Below are 19,505 nucleotides of genomic sequence, written 5' to 3' on the forward strand. Positions count from 1 at the left end.
TCAATGTCAGCGAGCGTGATATGAAACATGCATGCGAAGAAGGGAGGGAGACCATAACAAATAATTCACACTTCGATTTCAATACTTTCGCTAGTCACGTTTCACCTCCTATCTAGAAGGATACTGGACGCTATTTTTTTGAAGATGGCTAAAAGCGAGGGAAGGAGAGAAATGTTACCTTTTACCTTTTTGCCTGTGTGTGTGACGAAAATAGTTTTACATGCATATGGCTGTATCGTGATCTGCTTGAATCATCATCACGTCTGTGAGTTTTCAGTATTGCTGAATATATTTACATATCAACCAACGGTTATGAATTGCGTAGAAATTGGCTTTGTTAACGGTCCAGCGGCGAAGTTGGAAACGGAGAGCGGTCACATCAGACAGGTGCTCCTGGTATCTAAAGAAATGCCCCCTCTTACAGAAAAAAAATGGAGTGTTAGAAAGGAAAGATGTTATACCCGAATGAACGGGGAGTCTCGAGCATCTTCCAATCCTCATCTTCGCGTTCAGCTAACGAGGAAAAAAAATATTTTGGCAATTGGCCCACCCTTGACCCAGGACCTCTAAAAAAAACTTTGTACACGTACTCTGCATCACCAATATAGACAAAAGGGTCAACGGGGAGGATTTTTGCGCTATCTCTCTCTCTCTCACTGTTTTTTCGAGATATTTGCAATTTAACGCTGGACTTGGAAAATTTTCGACAGAGGGGTCAAATTTGGTTCCATGACGACCTATGTTTATTTGTTAGAAGATCAAAAAGAACACCGAGACTCGACCGACACACTAAACCCCGACCTCTCTACGCGTACTCTACGTCACCAAAAAAAAAAATCGACAAGGGGGAGATTTTCGATAACTCTCTCACTGTTTCCAATGTACTTAGGTTTTTTGATAGACGACAACGACGGAGTCATCAATGAGTAAACATCTGTGAACTCGGTGAAACAAGTCAACTTTTTTTTTCAGTACGTCAATATTTTTTTTCTTATTTCTTAGTGAATGGGTTATGGATGACTTGCAACGACGAAGGCCTTCTAGCAACACGTACTTAGCTTATGCCTCTTCCACCGAACATTCAACACAAGAGGGCTGTGTTAAATATACAGAACAGCGATAACAAGTGTTTCCTTTGGTGTATATTGGCTGCACTGCATCCTGTTTATTGCAAAAATAATCCACAGTGGGTTGGACATTACAAACAATACGAGTCCGAGTTTTGAAAGTGTAATGTCTGCATCGAATACCCGATGACCATTTCTGATACATCAAAATTCGAAACACGAGCACGAGATGCAGAAGAAAAACGCTTAATCATCAACGTGTATTCCTATACGTTGGATAAACATGTCGTGCATCCCGTCAGGATAAGCGATGTCGACGATGATGATGCTCGTGTGATTAATCTTCTTCTAATTTCAAACGACAGTGTTCACCATTACTGTCTCAGGAATGTTATGCTCTTCCCCTTTTCTCTATAAAAAAGAGAGATTTGTGTTGATTGTTTGGTTAAAAAGAATTTCCTAATTATTTGTTTTTGTCACAGAATTGTTTGCATTTCAAACATTCCTAAGTGTTTGCGTAAAGATTGATGCATTAACCTGTTAAGAATGTCACATTAATAATACCGGCTCGGAAATGTCATGTCCTCTTCCTCTATAGAAGGTCATATAAATGTGCTAATTGGTTGGTTAAGGGGGATTTTTTTGATTAGTAAATTGAGGTTATAAATACGTACGTATAAAGGTTTTGCTAATATGGAATGCTAAAGCTTAGTACTTGGCTCTCTCAGAGATTCGATTTCTATTAGGTTAAACAGCATAGAAATTTCACAGCAAGAATTCTCATATTACTGACGATATTCTTAACAACCTGTGTTTTGATTCCACTACAAAAACTGTATACAAAATATGCAGTCCCTAGAATGAGATGGATGAGACTTATGAACCTCGACCTATACAGTTGTACAATCTGGCAATGAATAGATGTTGTTGAAACGTTTCAGTAAACGTTCTTATACGTTGTTAAACATTTCAACGTTTATATAAGAACGATAAAACGTACTGTGATACTTATCTTCACGATTAGTCAAACGTATCATTCATTCGCTCTTCATATTTTCCATCCTTAAATTCTGATAATTATGTATTTTATCTAACAACAGATTAAATTATATACCAAACATTATCGAGAAGCAATTCTCAAAACATTATACTAAAATATTAACATTATAATAGTGTCCTTCCATAGCCATTTCAGTCTTCAAACTGCTTCCAACAGCTTCCGTACGTTGATTCGCGATTAGTCAAACATGTCAAATGTAACTGCTATTAGTAAACATACGAGGAAAAATAAGTTTTGTAGAAATTCTCTTCTCAATAAGAATACTATATTACTACCTTCATTATATTAAATATTAATTAATTAATTAATTCTCTAGCACTCTTGATTCTGAAAATTCATGGTTACAGTTCAATTTGTACTTATCCTGAGCAAAATTTATATATATTCTATTTCAATCTTTACAGATTTCTTTTAGATTCATCTCCATGTTCGTTTTGGTCCTTTACATCAGGTTTCCCAACAAGATTCCTGTAAAAATCTCCTTTATTCCTTTCTCATTCGTGCCGGTTAAAAAAAAAACATAGAGAGTTAGTTAGTTAGTTGTTTCCCACTGTACTATTTCAATTTTTGAATAATCACATGTTAGTTATAAATGCATTATTGACATCCTGTCCATTTCATATATGTGTTTGGGTTGAGGCTCCGTATCTACCTGCAACATTTCTTTTCTTCTTTTTCTTCTTATCTGCTTTCTATATAGAATATTAGAAACAACATATTCCCATTAACAGTATTTCATGTTATGGAAATATTTAAGTCTATACACCATCAGAAGTGGGATTGCAACAACATTACCACTACGTCTTCCGACAAAGGTCAGGATCAGTATTGTTATATTTTATTGCTCAGGTCATTTCTTTTTTTTAATATGTATAGCTATAATAAACATACTAACTTAAGCCCTCAGACTCGTAAACCAACAAATATACACCTCTATTGACTGCCTTGTATTTTGGGGAGAGGGGGACAATTGTAGCTGTTGGTGCAATACACTTTGAAGTTTTGTTTTCTAAGTGCCACACATCAATTTCGTCATAATTATCATTATTCATCCTCATCCTTGCCATTAGCCTTTTCTTTTTTACAAATTTTCGTACTGATATCGCCTTAGCAAATTAGCAGGAATCGTCTGAAGTTTGAACTCGTGACACCTCCCAATACCATTGCAAGCTTACTTGTGATTGTCCCCCTCATTTATTCAAAGTACCTCACTTTCATATTCAAATACACACAAGTAAAAAAAAAAAAAGTTCATATCACATTAGTGATTTTAAATTTTATTCTTGGGGCCACTTTCTAACATTGTTGCCTGATATTAAAATAAGCGAAAACACTCTGCTATGCTTAATAAAAAACAACATCTATTCATTGCCAGATTCTACAACTGTATAGGTCGAGGTTCATAAGTCTCATCCATCTCATTCTAGGGACTGCATATTTTGTATACAGTTTTTGTAGTGGAATCAAAACACAGGTTGTTAAGAATATCGTCAGTAAATATGAGAATTCTTGCTGTGAAATTTCTATGCTGTTTAACCTAATAGAAATCGAATCTCTGAGAGAGCCAAGTACTAAGCTTTAGCATTCCATATTAGCAAAACCTTTATACGTACGTATTTATAACCTCAATTTACTAATCAAAAAAATCCCCCTTAACCAACCAATTAGCACATTTATATGACCTTCTATAGAGGAAGAGGACATGACATTTCCGAGCCGGTATTATTAATGTGACATTCTTAACAGGTTAATGCATCAATCTTTACGCAAACACTTAGGAATGTTTGAAATGCAAACAATTCTTGTGACAAAAACAAATAATTAGGAAATTCTTTTTAACCAAACAATCAACACAAATCTCTCTTTTTTATAGAGAAAAGGGGAAGAGCATAACATTCCTGAGACAGTAATGGTGAACACTGTCGTTTGAAATTAGAAGAAGATTAATCACACGAGCATCATCATCGTCGACATCGCTTATCCTGACGGGATGCACGACATGTTTATCCAACGTATAGGAATGCACGTTGATGATTAAGCGTTTTTCTTCTGCATCTCGTGCTCGTGTTTCGAATTTTGATGTATCAGAAATGGTCATCGGGTATTCGATGCCAGACATTACACTTTCAAAACTCGGACTCGTATTGTTTGTAATGTCCAACCCACTGTGGATTATTTTTGCAATAAACAGGATGCAGTGCAGCCAATATACACCATAGGAAACACTTGTTATCGCTGTTCTGTATATTTAACACAGCCCTCTTGTGTTGAATGTTCGGTGGAAGAGGCATAAGCTAAGTACGTGTTGCTAGAAGGCCTTCGTCGTTGCAAGTCATCCATAACCCATTCACTAAGAAATAAGAAAAAAAATATTGACGTACTGAAAAAAAAAAGTTGACTTGTTCACCGAGTTCACAGATGTTTACTCATTGATGACTCCGTCGTTGTCGTCTATCAAAAAACCTAAGTACATTGGAAACAGTGAGAGAGTTATCGAAAAATCTCCCCCTTGTCGATTTTTTTTTTGGTGACGTAGAGTACGCGTAGAGAGGTCGGGGTTTAGTGTGTCGGTCGAGTCTCGGTGTTCTTTTTGATCTTCTAACAAAATAAACATAGGTCGTCATGGAACCAAATTTGACCCCTCTGTCGAAAAATTTTCCAAGTCCAGCGTTAAATTGCAAATATCTCGAAAAAACAGTGAGAGAGAGAGAGATAGCGCAAAAATCCTCCCCGTTGACCCTTTTGTCTATATTGGTGATGCAGAGTACGTGTACAAAGTTTTTTTTAGAGGTCCTGGGTCAAGGGTGGGCCAATTGCCAAAATATTTTTTTTCCTCGTTAGCTGAACGCGAAGATGAGGATTGGAAGATGCTCGAGACTCCCCGTTCATTCGGGTATAACATCTTTCCTTTCTAACACTCCATTTTTTTTCTGTAAGAGGGGGCATTTCTTTAGATACCAGGAGCACCTGTCTGATGTGACCGCTCTCCGTTTCCAACTTCGCCGCTGGACCGTTAACAAAGCCAATTTCTACGCAATTCATAACCGTTGGTTGATATGTAAATATATTCAGCAATACTGAAAACTCACAGACGTGATGATGATTCAAGCAGATCACGATACAGCCATATGCATGTAAAACTATTTTCGTCACACACACAGGCAAAAAGGTAAAAGGTAACATTTCTCTCCTTCCCTCGCTTTTAGCCATCTTCAAAAAAATAGCGTCCAGTATCCTTCTAGATAGGAGGTGAAACGTGACTAGCGAAAGTATTGAAATCGAAGTGTGAATTATTTGTTATGGTCTCCCTCCCTTCTTCGCATGCATGTTTCATATCACGCTCGCTGACATTGAAATAAGCGAAAACAATTGCAAGACAGCACAGGTTATAACCCATAACTAGGTCTGTTTTTTTTTAAAAAAAAAAATAATAAACGTCAGTCCATATGACAATGCTTTTGTGACGTGCACGCAAAATATCTGTTGGTTGATGTCCGTGATGAAATTTTTATCATTGATAGGCCGGGGACTGAGCTTCTAACTTTCCACAGTTACAAACAATATCGTTTACAATAATACCTTCGCTAGAAAGCATAGTGCAATAAATATCATTTTTATATATATAAATATTTTAAGTTATGCAATAACTTTGGACAGCAGCTAATTATCATGGCGTTATATTCGTGTCCATGTCTGAAACTAGTCTTTATACACACAGCCAACTCACTCATGCAATGTAATATCTGATGTAATATAATAGAAACAGCTGTGGAAGGTTGTCGACTCTTCGCGAAACAGGACGTACACGTCAGAGTTGTGCAGAAGATAGGGTCGACCCCTTGTCGATTTTGGTGATGTAGAGTACGTGTACGAAATTTGGAGGTCAAGGGTGGGCCAATTGTCATTTTGTTTTCGATAGGATCATCGTAGAGACATGCGTTAGCATTGGCTCCTAACGAAATAAACATAGGTTATCATGGTTGAACCCCCCCTCTGTCGAAAATTTTCCAAGTCCAGCATTAAATATTGCAAATAACTCGAAAACGGTGAGAGATTGCGCGAAAATAAATCTCCCCAAACACCATCCCTTGTCGATTTTGGGGATGTAGCGTATGTATGCCAAAGTTTGGTGGTCCTGAGTTCAAGGGTAAGGGATGTTTGCACACACCCTCCCAAAACTTTTAATCACTCGTAACTTCCGAACATGTATCCGTAGAGAGGTCTGGGGTTTAGTGTGTTGTTCGAGTCTCGGTATCCTCTGTCCTCCCATACCAAAAATTTAGTATAGGTCATCATAGAACCAAATTTTCATCAATCGAAAAAATTTTCAAAGTCCTGCACAGCCCGTTTACGTTTGTCGCGACTATCTTGAATTAACTGGGCGAGTCCAGATAGCGTTGGCGTTATTCTGCCTTCAGTTTCTTCATAGTAACATCAATTCATATTAACAACTTACGAGAGAACATCATGCATCTCATTTACAACAGAGCAAAAAAATATCCTCGTCTAGTACGCTGCACTTTTTGACACTAGATGCAGTGCAGGTGTATCCCGGTGTCAGGTTGGTGAAAGGAAATGACGTTCAACCAAGTAGACGAATAGCAGTGTTCAAATTCAGAAGATTCAACAAATGCCTGTCCGCTGCTTTAAACGTTCATTTGATTAGTTAAGCACTCACCACGTGGTCATACACCACACCACATATTACACCTCTCCAGGAAGTGGTGCAGACACCAAATACACTACGTGACACCAAATCAACGAGGTAGGTTGCACCGCGTAACCAACTAGACGCGTGAGTGCAGTCAAAAAGTGTAGCGAACTAGACGGAGCTATTGAATCAAAGTGATCACGTGGCATTCTCTTTGAATCTGACTTCACCCGCCCCTCTTTTTTAATCCTTAATCACGACAATGATTGACCGACTTTTTAAGTTTACTCTATGCACAGATAGTTTAATCGGGGGACTGGGCGTACAGTTTAAAGTAAAATCGGAATCCAGTAGGTATCGAACCCGGGACAAGGGGAGATTTTGTTTTGGTGACGTAGAGTACGCGTAGAGAGGTCGGGTTTAGTGTGTTGGTCGAGTCTCGGTGTCCTCGGTGTCCTCTGTCATACCATACCAAAAATATTCCGAAAATTTTCTAAGTCCACAGCGTTAAAAAAATCTTATATTGCAAATATCTCGAAAATGGTAAGAGTTATCGAAAAAATATATCGAGAAACACCCCCATACGGCATCGTTAGATGCCCCCTGTCGATTTTGGAGGTGTAGAATACGTATACCAAGTTTTGGTGGTCCTGGGGTCAAGAGTTAAGAAGTTAGCCCACCCCCTCCCAAAAACTTTGATCACTCGTAACTTTTGAACGAATAGTCGTAGAGAGGTCGGGTTTAGTGCGTCGGTCGAGTCTCGGTGTCCTCTGTCCTACCATACCAAAATAAACATAGGTCGTCGTGGAACCAATTTTTTTTTTCAATCGAAAATTTTCCAAGTCCTGCGTTAAATTGCAAATACCGCTACAATACCATTTTTTGCATCATGAGGAGAAAAACATCGTAGCAGGGGCCCAAAACCATCGTTAGGTTTAAAAAAAATCATAGCAGTGGGCCACATTGTAGGAGGGGCCCCCGTTAGGTTTAAAAAAAAAACATTGTAGCAGGTCGTAGTAGATTACACTGAGGGACAGACGATCGCCGTAAGTGGAGACAGCCTTATAGGAAGTCATTTCAAAAGTAGGTCAATGGGCGTTGCTAGAACGTACGCCTTACAGGAAAACATCGTAAGGGGACACAGCCTTATAGGAAAATGTCGTAAGTCATTTCAAAAGTAGGTCAAAGGACGAGAGCAAAATTTGCAGGAGGTAAAAAATAGCTTAAAAAGTGATGCCAGAGCTTCTTCTCTCCATTTTTCTCTCATTGTAGGTTAGTTTAGTGCGTAAAAAACGGATTACGCTGAGAGCAGAAGGCTATTAGCAGGTCGTAGTAGATTACACTGAGGGGGACCTTACAGTATGAGGAGGCAGCCTTATAGGAAAATGTCGTAAGTCATTTCAAAAGTAGGTCAAGGGACGAGTTAGCATAAGAGCAAAATTTGCAGGAGGTAAAAAATAGCTTAAAAAGTGATGCCAGAGCATTTTCTGTCCATTTTTCTCTCATTGTAGGTTAGTTTAGTGCGTAAAACGTCGTAAAATAAAAAGTAGGTCAAAGGACGTCGCCAGAACGAAGCATCCCACCTACTGATGAGAATCACTGACAAAAGATTGATTTAGTTTAAGTTTTAAGTCCACTTTACGCACTGAAAGGCTAATCAGGACTGAACCTACAGTTTAAAGTGGGATCCGAACCAATATGTGCCTCCACCAGGTATCGAACCTGGGAGCCATTGATTACAAGGAGACGACCTTATCACTGCGCCATCGGGGAGGCCTCACTGACAAGAGAACTGAAAGTCTTGCTTATCCCTTGATATACGAGACTTTCGTGCATCGACATCTATTTTATCTGGAAACTAATCAGCATGACAAAAAATCCACTTAGCATTGACTCTGGTCACTCTTTTCTGATCATTTTATTATGGTTTGGAATTGTTGTTTTAAGTTCACATTACGCACAGTAAGATTAATCGTGACTGGTCCTACAGTTTAAAGTGGGATCCGAACCACTGTGCAATGTGTCTCCAACGGGACCCGTTGATTACAATGGGGTTTTATTGTGAAACAATCTTTTTGGACAAAGTCAACATGCTCCTTTGAATTTATCTTCTCTTTCAAACCAAACATATTATCTCCTGCACACAACTGACATAAATAACTAGTAGATGTTATAACACTTACCGTCGGTCGCTACGTGTGCAAAATGGCCTAAGTCCTGACGCACCGAAAAATTTAAATTCAAAATCAAATCAAATCACCTTATGTAAAATACATGTTTAATAACGCACACAAATAGGTAAAAGGCGCTGAGCAAAGAAGAAGGGATAAATGTGCTAATCTCAGGAAATGGTACAACAAAGTGTGTTCATTTTACTTGACTTTATGTCCTAAAATACATATATGAAATGATCGTTATGAAAATAACTTTATTTTTGAAAAGGTGCTGAACATTAACGTCCGTTCCCTATTCATGAAATATGATTACAACAAGCTACATGGAAATTCTATATACTTCACCTACTTGGGTTTGTCGCTGAGCGCCGGCAACCTGTCCCTTGGCACGACAGCATCCAATTCTTCTTGAACCTTCCTTTGCACTTCTGGATACAGTATCATGTAGAGGATGGCAAAACTCAAAGAGTTGCTGGTGGTTTCCGTTCCAGCCATGAACAGGTCCAGACATAACGACAGCAGTTGCTCTTCTGTAAGTGAAAAGTGTCTAAATGTTTTTTGTTTTTTTTTGTCAACTGGCTGATTTACTTTTAATTACTTTCTTTCTTGTTTACTTTAGAACGAGTCACATGAGATGCACATGGATGTCCGCAGGATTTTTTCCAGGGAGGGGCAAGGAAGGCAGTTTTTCCCAGGGGGGGCAAGCAAGGTACATTTTCTCCAATCATAGTGTTGTTCCCTCAAAAAACATTGCTTACATTTGAATTTATCATAATCATGCAATAATTAACACATATTATTGTGGCTGAAATGAAATTATATGTGACAAATATATAATTTTTGGTTGACTTTCATTTTCCAGGGGGGGCACGCCCCCTTGCCCCCCCTTCCGGACGCCCATGGCAGATGCAATGTACAAAATTACGTCCGCAGTGGTAGCGATTGGGTTCCAGAACTAGGGGGGCAAAATGCCAAAACTAAGGGGGGCAAGGATAGTTGACTTTCCATTGGTAGATGAGGTTTAGCATAGTTCTGGGGCAAAAGTTGCAAAAAGTAGGGAGACGACTGCCCCCGCAAGCCCTCCTTCTCGCTGCAACTGCGTCCGTCCATGTGAGAAAATTTCCTATAGTATTGAGGTGTCACAAGCTATGGTTTCCATTTAAAATTTTGAAGTTAAATTCAAGATGGCGGCCATCATGGTGATATGTTCTATAACATTTCCCCCCACTCCTATTACAAACATAGTGTTAGTTTTGAGGAAAAGTATGTCATTAAACTTTTATTCGGGAGTTGCCATACTTTTGGACCACCCTGTAATTATAAAGATGTTACAAAGGTGAAAAAAACTCTCTGTCGATGTCGTCAAATTTTCGTCTCTAAACGAGCGGAGGGAGCGTGGGCGATGCAATCTGTTGCTGCCAGGAATTCACTAGGAATTTGTGTAAAGTTTCTACCTAAATGAGAATTATGGTTTCATCTTTGGTAGTTAAGGCATATTTGTTCAAATCTTTATGCATCTGACCCTTTCTTTTTTTTGTTTAAGGAAATCTAGTATTAATTGGGAATGTACAGTGCTTTTCACGGTTGAGTTGGCCGTGGAGCGGCGGCTAGCGCGCCGGGAAGTAAGAGCGAGTTTGCCGGCAAACTGAATGCAACATCCGCGATGGTTTCGGGTTTAGAAGCTAACTCACCACGCAGACGTCATGGTCATATAGGTTCCTTGTGAAAGGTGCCGGAGGGTTTTTTGAGACGTATGTTGCAATCGTGCTTCAACGTCGTCTAATTTCTCCTCAGTAAGCACACGCCGTTTTATCCTTCGATTCTTATCAAGAACAGACCGTGATTCCCTAAAATTGTTCACAAGTATCCGAACACTGTGTCTGTGTGAAACAGGAACATCTGTGAATTCTGCTGCAAAACGTATTTTAACTTCCCTATAAAAATTCGTAATTACATAAGAGTCGTACATTTTTGTTTTAAATTGTACGTATAGAGTGCAGTAAAGCACCATTAATACGTAACCAAAAACAAAACATTGGGCCTCCCCGGTGGCGCAGTGGTCTTCGTAATCAAGGGGTCCCGGGTTCGATACCCGGTGGAGGCACAAGTGGTTCGGAACCCACTTTATACTGTAGGTCCAGTCCCGATTAGCCTTACTGTGCACAAAGTGGACTTAAAACAACAAATCAAAAAACAAAAAGACAATCTAAACACTTGTTAACACCTTAACACTTCACAAACACGTGAAGCACTGACGCGTCCAGTGCGAAGGTCAGCGTACAGCTGTGGGTCTAAATGCCGGCAAATGTGCTTCGACTTCCCGGTGCGCTAGCCGCCGCTACACGGCAACTCGACCGTGAAAAGCATTGTGTATCTTCCACAAACACAACTGGACGCAATGCTGAGTGTAATTCAAAATCTACCGTAAACATGCATTATTTGTTAGAATGCATTTTCCTTGCTTCTTATTTGCTTGAAATTTTACCCAAGCCAACCAATTCTTACCTGTGAACGTGGAAACGCTCCCCTTCCGGCTGTCAATTTCCCTCAAGAAGACGTCGATCAAATCACGGGGCTGCTCCTCACAAAACGTGCTGCGGTGAGCGTCTATTGTCTCCTGCAACGGAAAGCAATATATAAATGTATGTATATGTATATCTATATGTTTTCGTATATGTATATGTAAATGTTTATGTATATGTATATCTATATGTATATCTATATTTATGTGTATATTTATATGTATACAGATAGTGTGTGTTTGAGCGTGTGTGAGTGTATGTGGTGAGCGTATGTGAGTCTGTCGGTCTGTCTATCTATCTATCTCTATACACACACACAGACACAGACACACACACACACATACATAACCTAAATACGTATTATATTATAATGATGAACGTACGAAAATAAAGTATTTTTTTCCATGGGACGGGGGCAAACGATATACAATAGTACTGTATCCTCAAAATCATTGCTTCACTTCTAAGGTATCATGTACTTGCAATACCTTTGCAATAATTAGCATATATTACTGTGACTCTAGTGAAATTTTGTGTGTGAAATATGCTCGGTTGACTTTCACTTTCGAGGGCAGGAGGCGTGCTCCCCGCCCCCCCCGGCTCCCCCTTCCGGACGTTCATGAGTATAATATGTTTTATGTATTATAATACGACCATAGCCGTCCCGTGCTCACGTTTCCCTCACCGGAAAATGTAACAGGACAAAGCCTTGAGAAGCTTACCTGAAGGAAGGCCCACATGTTGATAAGTATCCTCATGACGTCATTGTAGCCGGACCTCTCGGGCGCCAGGAACCTGAGGAAGGGCATCTGATTGAGCAAGCCCCCGGACATGTCCAGCATCCGGAAGGCTAGGTGCAGGAGACCCAGCAGCTTGTGCAGACGAGCGTCGTCGTGCTGGAAGCGCGTCCCGGCAATCATCGCCCAGAGGCTGTTCAGGACGGCGACGTCGAACGCCGCGTGCATCGGAACGGAGGCGCCGGCCTTGGCCTTGAAGGCCTCGATGAGGATGCGGGTCTCGTCTTGGATGAGGGCCTCCATGCTGCGCCGCCCGAATCCAAATTCCTTCAGGTGCTTCAGGGAGAAACGCCGTTGTTCGTGCCACAGGCGGCCGTCGGTGAAGACAATGCCTGCGGGCACGAGTAACTGTTAGTAGCAATGATATACAGGCACGTATCTAGGAATATATTTCGGAGGGGGTGAGAACTAATTTTCCAGAAAAATAATAATAATAATAATCATGTAAATGTTTAAACTAAAATAATTAAACTATAATTATATTAAATGAAAATATTAATAAAGTATGTACAATAATTAATATTGAGCTTGTTATTATTGCATAAATAGGTTAAAAGACGGTATGAGATGGGGATAACATTCATTACCTAGCTTACATGTAGTTAAGATCGCCAAAATGTGTATAAAAACAACTGCCGTGGCAAGAATATTAATATCATATAGATAAAGAATTGAATATTTATTGAATAACAAAAACGTTAGATCCAATTTATCCAAATGTAAAGTTCCTGGCTAATATTTTATGCTTATAAAGTAATAGTAATAGTAGGTACTAGTATTAATAGTAATTAATAAATAGTACTATACATAAATCTTCTTTGGTATTGTCTTTCAAAGCCGTAGGATCCCAATATAATCCTTGCCTTCTAATAACCATCGATTGTACAACAAATGCTCAACGAGTACATTTTCTTTATTTAATTTTTGCAATTGCTACTGGCTCAGCTGCTAGTTTTCGCCTCACGCGATACTTGTTACCGTACTTGTCGGTATACTCTTGTTCCCATAAGACATTGCGCAGAGCAGACAATCTCTAAAGATGGACTGGCTACCCATCTGCTAGTTTTCGCCTCACGCGATACTTGTTACCGTACTTGTAGGTATACTTTTGTTCCCATAAGACATTGCGCAGAGCAGACAATCTCTAAAGATGGACTGGCTACCCATCTGCTAGTTTTCGCCTCACGCGATACTTGTTACCGTACTTGTAGGTATACTTTTGTTCCCATAAGACATTGCGCAGAGCAGACAATCTCTAAAGATGGACTGGCTACCCATCTGCTAGTTTTCGCCTCACGCGATACTTGTTACCGTACTTGTAGGTATACTTTTGTTCCCATAAGACATTGCGCAGAGCAGACAATCTCTAAAGATGGACTGGCTACCCATCTGCTAGTTTTCGCCTCACGCGATACTTGTTACCGTACTTGTCGGTATACTTTAATTCCCATAAGACATTGCGCAGAGCAGACAATCTCTAAAGATGGACTGGCTACCCATCTGCTAGTTTTCGCCTCACGCGATACTTGTTACCGTACTTGTCGGTATACTTTTGTTCCCATAACACATTGCGCAGAGCAGACAATCTCTAAAGATGGACTGGCTACCCATCTGCTAGTTTTCGCCTCACGCGATACTTGTTACCGTACTTGTCGGTATACTTTTGTTCCCATAAGACATTGCGCAGAGCAGACAATCTCTAAAGATGGACTGGCTACCCATCTGCTAGTTTTCGCCTCACGCGATACTTGTTACCGTACTTGTCGGTATACTTTTGTTCCCATAAGACATTGCGCAGAGCAGACAATCTCTAAAGATGGACTGGCTACCCATCTGCTAGTTTTCGCCTCACGCGATACTTGTTACCGTACTTGTCGGTATACTTTTGTTCCCATAAGACATTGCGCAGAGCAGACAATCTCAAAAGATGGACTGGCTACCCATCTGCTAGTTTTCGCCTCACGCGATACTTGTTAACGTACTTGTCGGTATACTTTTGTTCCCATAAGACATTGCGCAGAGTAGACAATCTCTAAAGATGGACTGGCTACCCATCTGCTAGTTTTCGCCTCACGCGATACTTGTTACCGTACTTGTCGGTATACTTTTGTTCCCATAAGACATTGCGCAGAGCAGACAATCTCAAAAGATGGAATGGCTACCCATCTGCTAGTTTTCGCCTCACGCGATACTTGTTACCGTACTTGTCGGTATACTCTTGTTCCCATAAGACATTGCGCAGAGCAGACAATCTCTAAAGATGGACTGGCTACCCATCTGCTAGTTTTCGCCTCACGCGATACTTGTTACCGTACTTGTAGGTATACTTTTGTTCCCATAAGACATTGCGCAGAGCAGACAATCTCTAAAGATGGACTGGCTACCCATCTGCTAGTTTTCGCCTCACGCGATACTTGTTACCGTACTTGTCGGTATACTCTTGTTCCCATAAGACATTGCGCAGAGCAGACAATCTCTAAAGATGGACTGGCTACCCATCTGCTAGTTTTCGCCTCACGCGATACTTGTTACCGTACTTGTAGGTATACTTTTGTTCCCATAAGACATTGCGCAGAGCAGACAATCTCTAAAGATGGACTGGCTACCCATCTGCTAGTTTTCGCCTCACGCGATACTTGTTACCGTACTTGTAGGTATACTTTTGTTCCCATAAGACATTGCGCAGAGCAGACAATCTCTAAAGATGGACTGGCTACCCATCTGCTAGTTTTCGCCTCACGCGATACTTGTTACCGTACTTGTCGGTATACTTTTGTTCCCATAAGACATTGCGCAGAGCAGACAATCTCTAAAGATGGAATGGCTACCCATCTGCTAGTTTTCGCCTCACGCGATACTTGTTACCGTACTTGTCGGTATACTCTTGTTCCCATAAGACATTGCGCAGAGCAGACAATCTCTAAAGATGGACTGGCTACCCATCTGCTAGTTTTCGCCTCACGCGATACTTGTTACCGTACTTGTCGGTATACTCTTGTTCCCATAAGACATTGCGCAGAGCAGACAATCTCTAAAGATGGACTGGCTACCCATCTGCTAGTTTTCGCCTCACGCGATACTTGTTACCGTACTTGTAGGTATACTTTTGTTCCCATAAGACATTGCGCAGAGCAGACAATCTCTAAAGATGGACTGGCTACCCATCTGCTAGTTTTCGCCTCACGCGATACTTGTTACCGTACTTGTCGGTATACTTTTGTTCCCATAAGACATTGCGCAGAGCAGACAATCTCTAAAGATGGACTGGCTACCCATCTGCTAGTTTTCGCCTCACGCGATACTTGTTACCGTACTTGTCGGTATACTTTTGTTCCCATAACACATTGCGCAGAGCAGACAATCTCAAAAGATGGAATGGCTACCCATCTGCTAGTTTTCGCCTCACGCGATACTTGTTAACGTACTTGTCGGTATACTTTTGTTCCCATAAGACATTGCGCAGAGCAGACAATCTCTAAAGATGGACTGGCTACCCATCTGCTAGTTTTCGCCTCACGCGATACTTGTTACCGTACTTGTCGGTATACTTTTGTTCCCATAAGACATTGCGCAGAGCAGACAATCTCTAAAGATGGACTGGCTACCCATCTGCTAGTTTTCGCCTCACGCGATACTTGTTACCGTACTTGTCGGTATACTTTTGTTCCCATAAGATATTGCGCAGAGCAGACAATCTCTAAAGATGGACTGGCTACCCATCTGCTAGTTTTCGCCTCAGGCGATACTTGTTACCGTACTTGTCGGTATACTTTTGTTCCCATAAGACATTGCGCAGAGCAGACAATCTCAAAAGATGGAATGGCTACCCATCTGCTAGTTTTCGCCTCACGCGATACTTGTTACCGTACTTGTCGGTATACTTTTGTTCCCATAAGACATTGCGCAGAGCAGACAATCTCTAAAGATGGACTGGCTACCCATCTGCTAGTTTTCGCCTCACGCGATACTTGTTACCGTACTTGTCGGTATACTCTTTTTCCCATAAGACATTGCGCAGAGCAGACAATCTCTAAAGATGGACTGGCTACCCATCTGCTAGTTTTCGCCTCACGCGATACTTGTTACCGTACTTGTCGGTATACTTTTGTTCCCATAAGACATTGCGCAGAGCAGACAATCTCTAAAGATGGACTGGCTACCCATCTGCTAGTTTTCGCCTCACGCGATACTTGTTACCGTACTTGTCGGTATACTTTTGTTCCCATAACACATTGCGCAGAGCAGACAATCTCAAAAGATGGAATGGCTACCCATCTGCTAGTTTTCGCCTCACGCGATACTTGTTAACGTACTTGTCGGTATACTTTTGTTCCCATAAGACATTGCGCAGAGCAGACAATCTCTAAAGATGGACTGGCTACCCATCTGCTAGTTTTCGCCTCACGCGATACTTGTTACCGTACTTGTCGGTATACTTTTGTTCCCATAACACATTGCGCAGAGCAGACAATCTCTAAAGATGGACTGGCTACCCATCTGCTAGTTTTCGCCTCACGCGATACTTGTTACCGTACTTGTCGGTATACTTTTGTTCCCATAAGACATTGCGCAGAGCAGACAATCTCTAAAGATGGACTGGCTACCCATCTGCTAGTTTTCGCCTCAGGCGATACTTGTTACCGTACTTGTCGGTATACTTTTGTTCCCATAAGACATTGCGCAGAGCAGACAATCTCAAAAGATGGAATGGCTACCCATCTGCTAGTTTTCGCCTCACGCGATACTTGTTACCGTACTTGTCGGTATACTTTTGTTCCCATAAGACATTGCGCAGAGCAGACAATCTCTAAAGATGGACTGGCTACCCATCTGCTAGTTTTCGCCTCACGCGATACTTGTTACCGTACTTGTCGGTATACTTTTGTTCCCATAAGACATTGCGCAGAGCAGACAATCTCTAGAGATGGACTGGCTACCCATCTGCTAGTTTTCGCCTCACGCGATACTTGTTACCGTACTTGTAGGTATACTTTTGTTCCCATAAGACATTGCGCAGAGCAGACAATCTCAAAAGATGGAATGGCTACCCATCTGCTAGTTTTCGCCTCACGCGATACTTGTTACCGTACTTGTCGGTATACTTTTGTTCCCATAAGACATTGCGCAGAGCAGACAATCTCAAAAGATGGAATGGCTACCCATCTGCTAGTTTTCGCCTCACGCGATACTTGTTACCGTACTTGTCGGTATACTTTTGTTCCCATAAGACATTGCGCAGAGCAGACAATCTCTAAAGATGGACTGGCTACCCATCTGCTAGTTTTCGCCTCACGCGATACTTGTTACCGTACTTGTAGGTATACTTTTGTTCCCATAAGACATTGCGCAGAGCAGACAATCTCTAAAGATGGACTGGCTACCCATCTGCTAGTTTTCGCCTCACGCGATACTTGTTACCGTACTTGTCGGTATACTTTTGTTCCCATAAGACATTGCGCAGAGCAGACAATCTCTAAAGATGGACTGGCTACCCATCTGCTAGTTTTCGCCTCACGCGATACTTGTTACCGTACTTGTCGGTATACTCTTGTTCCCATAAGACATTGCGCAGAGCAGACAATCTCTAAAGATGGACTGGCTACCCATCTGCTAGTTTTCGCCTCACGCGATACTTGTTACCGTACTTGTAGGTATACTTTTGTTCCCATAAGACATTGCGCAGAGCAGACAATCTCTAAAGATGGACTGGCTACCCATCTGCTAGTTTTCGCCTCACGCGATACTTGTTACCGTACTTGTCGGTATACTTTTGTTCCCATAAGACTTTGCGCAGAGCAGACAATCTCTAAAGATGGACTGGCTACCCATCTGCTAGTTTTCGCCTCACGCGATACTTGTTACCGTACTTGTAGGTATACTTTTGTTCCCATAAGACATTGCGCAGAGCAAACAATCTCTAAAGATGGACTGGCTACCCATCTGCTAGTTTTCGCCTCACGCGATACTTGTTACCGTACTTGTCGGTATACTTTTGTTCCCATAAGACATTGCGCAGAGCAGACAATCTCTAAAGATGGACTGGCTACCCATCTGCTAGTTTTCGCCTCACTTGATACTTGTTACCGTACTTGTCGGTATACTTTTGTTCCCATAAGACACTGCGCAGAGCAGACAATCTCTAAAGATGGACTGGCTACCCATCTGCTAGTTTTCGAATCACGCGATACTTGTTACCGTACTTGTAGGTATACTTTTGTTCCCATAAGACATTGCGCAGAGCAGACAATCTCTAAAGATGGACTGGCTACCCATCTGCTAGTTTTCGCCTCACGCGATACTTGTTACCGTACTTGTCGGTATACTTTTGTTCCCATAAGACATTGCGCAGAGCAGACAATTTCAAAAGATCGAATGGCTACCCATCTGCTAGTTTTCGCCTCACGCGATACTTGTTACCGTACTTGTCGGTATACTTTTGTTCCCATAAGACATTGCGCAGAGCAGACAATCTCTAAAGATGGACTGGCTACCCATCTGCTAGTTTTCGCCTCAGGCGATACTTGTTACCGTACTTGTCGGTATACTTTTGTTCCCATAAGACATTGCGCAGAGCAGACAATCTCTAAAGATGGACTGGCTACCCATCTGCTAGTTTTCGCCTCAGGCGATACTTGTTACCGTACTTGTCGGTATACTTTTGTTCCCATAAGACATTGCGCAGAGCAGACAATCTCTAAAGATGGACTGGCTACCCATCTGCTAGTTTTCGCCTCACGCGATACTTGTTACCGTACTTGTCGGTATACTCTTGTTACCATAAGACATTGCGCAGAGCAGACAATCTCTAAAGATGGACTGGCTACCCATCTGCTAGTTTTCGCCTCACGCGATACTTGTTACCGTACTTGTCGGTATACTTTTGTTCCCATAACACATTGCGCAGAGCAGACAATCTCTAAAGATGGACTGGCTACCCATCTGCTAGTTTTCGCCTCAGGCGATACTTGTTACCGTACTTGTCGGTATACTTTTGTTCCCATAAGACATTTCGCAGAGCAGACAATCTCTAAAGATGGACTGGCTACCCATCTGCTAGTTTTCGCCTCACGCGATACTTGTTACCGTACTTGTCGGTATACTTTTGTTCCCATAAGACATTGCGCAGAGCAGACAATCTCTAAAGATGGACTGGCTACCCATCTGCTAGTTTTCGCCTCAGGCGATACTTGTTACCGTACTTGTAGGTATACTTTTGTTCCCATAAGACATTTCG

At 41.4% G+C, this 19,505-nt stretch overlaps 1 protein-coding gene across 1 annotated transcript in view; it reads right to left on the reverse strand.

The window, feature by feature from the left end:
- Positions 1–19,505, reverse strand: part of LOC145981193 (methyl farnesoate epoxidase-like) — a 65,018-nt gene that overhangs the window by 28,179 nt on the left and 17,334 nt on the right. The window contains exons 2-4 of the mRNA XM_083114315.1: positions 12,197–12,603; positions 11,458–11,569; positions 9,302–9,482 (exon numbers count right to left, since the gene is read on the reverse strand). Of these exons, the coding sequence (XP_082970441.1) occupies positions 9,302–9,482; positions 11,458–11,569; positions 12,197–12,603 (700 nt within the window). The remainder of the gene's footprint in view (positions 1–9,301; positions 9,483–11,457; positions 11,570–12,196; positions 12,604–19,505) is intronic.

The sequence above is a fragment of the Lepisma saccharinum genome, chromosome 29 (assembly GCF_977018435.1).
Source record: "Lepisma saccharinum chromosome 29, izLepSacc3.1, whole genome shotgun sequence".
NCBI lineage: Eukaryota > Metazoa > Arthropoda > Insecta > Zygentoma > Lepismatidae > Lepisma > Lepisma saccharinum.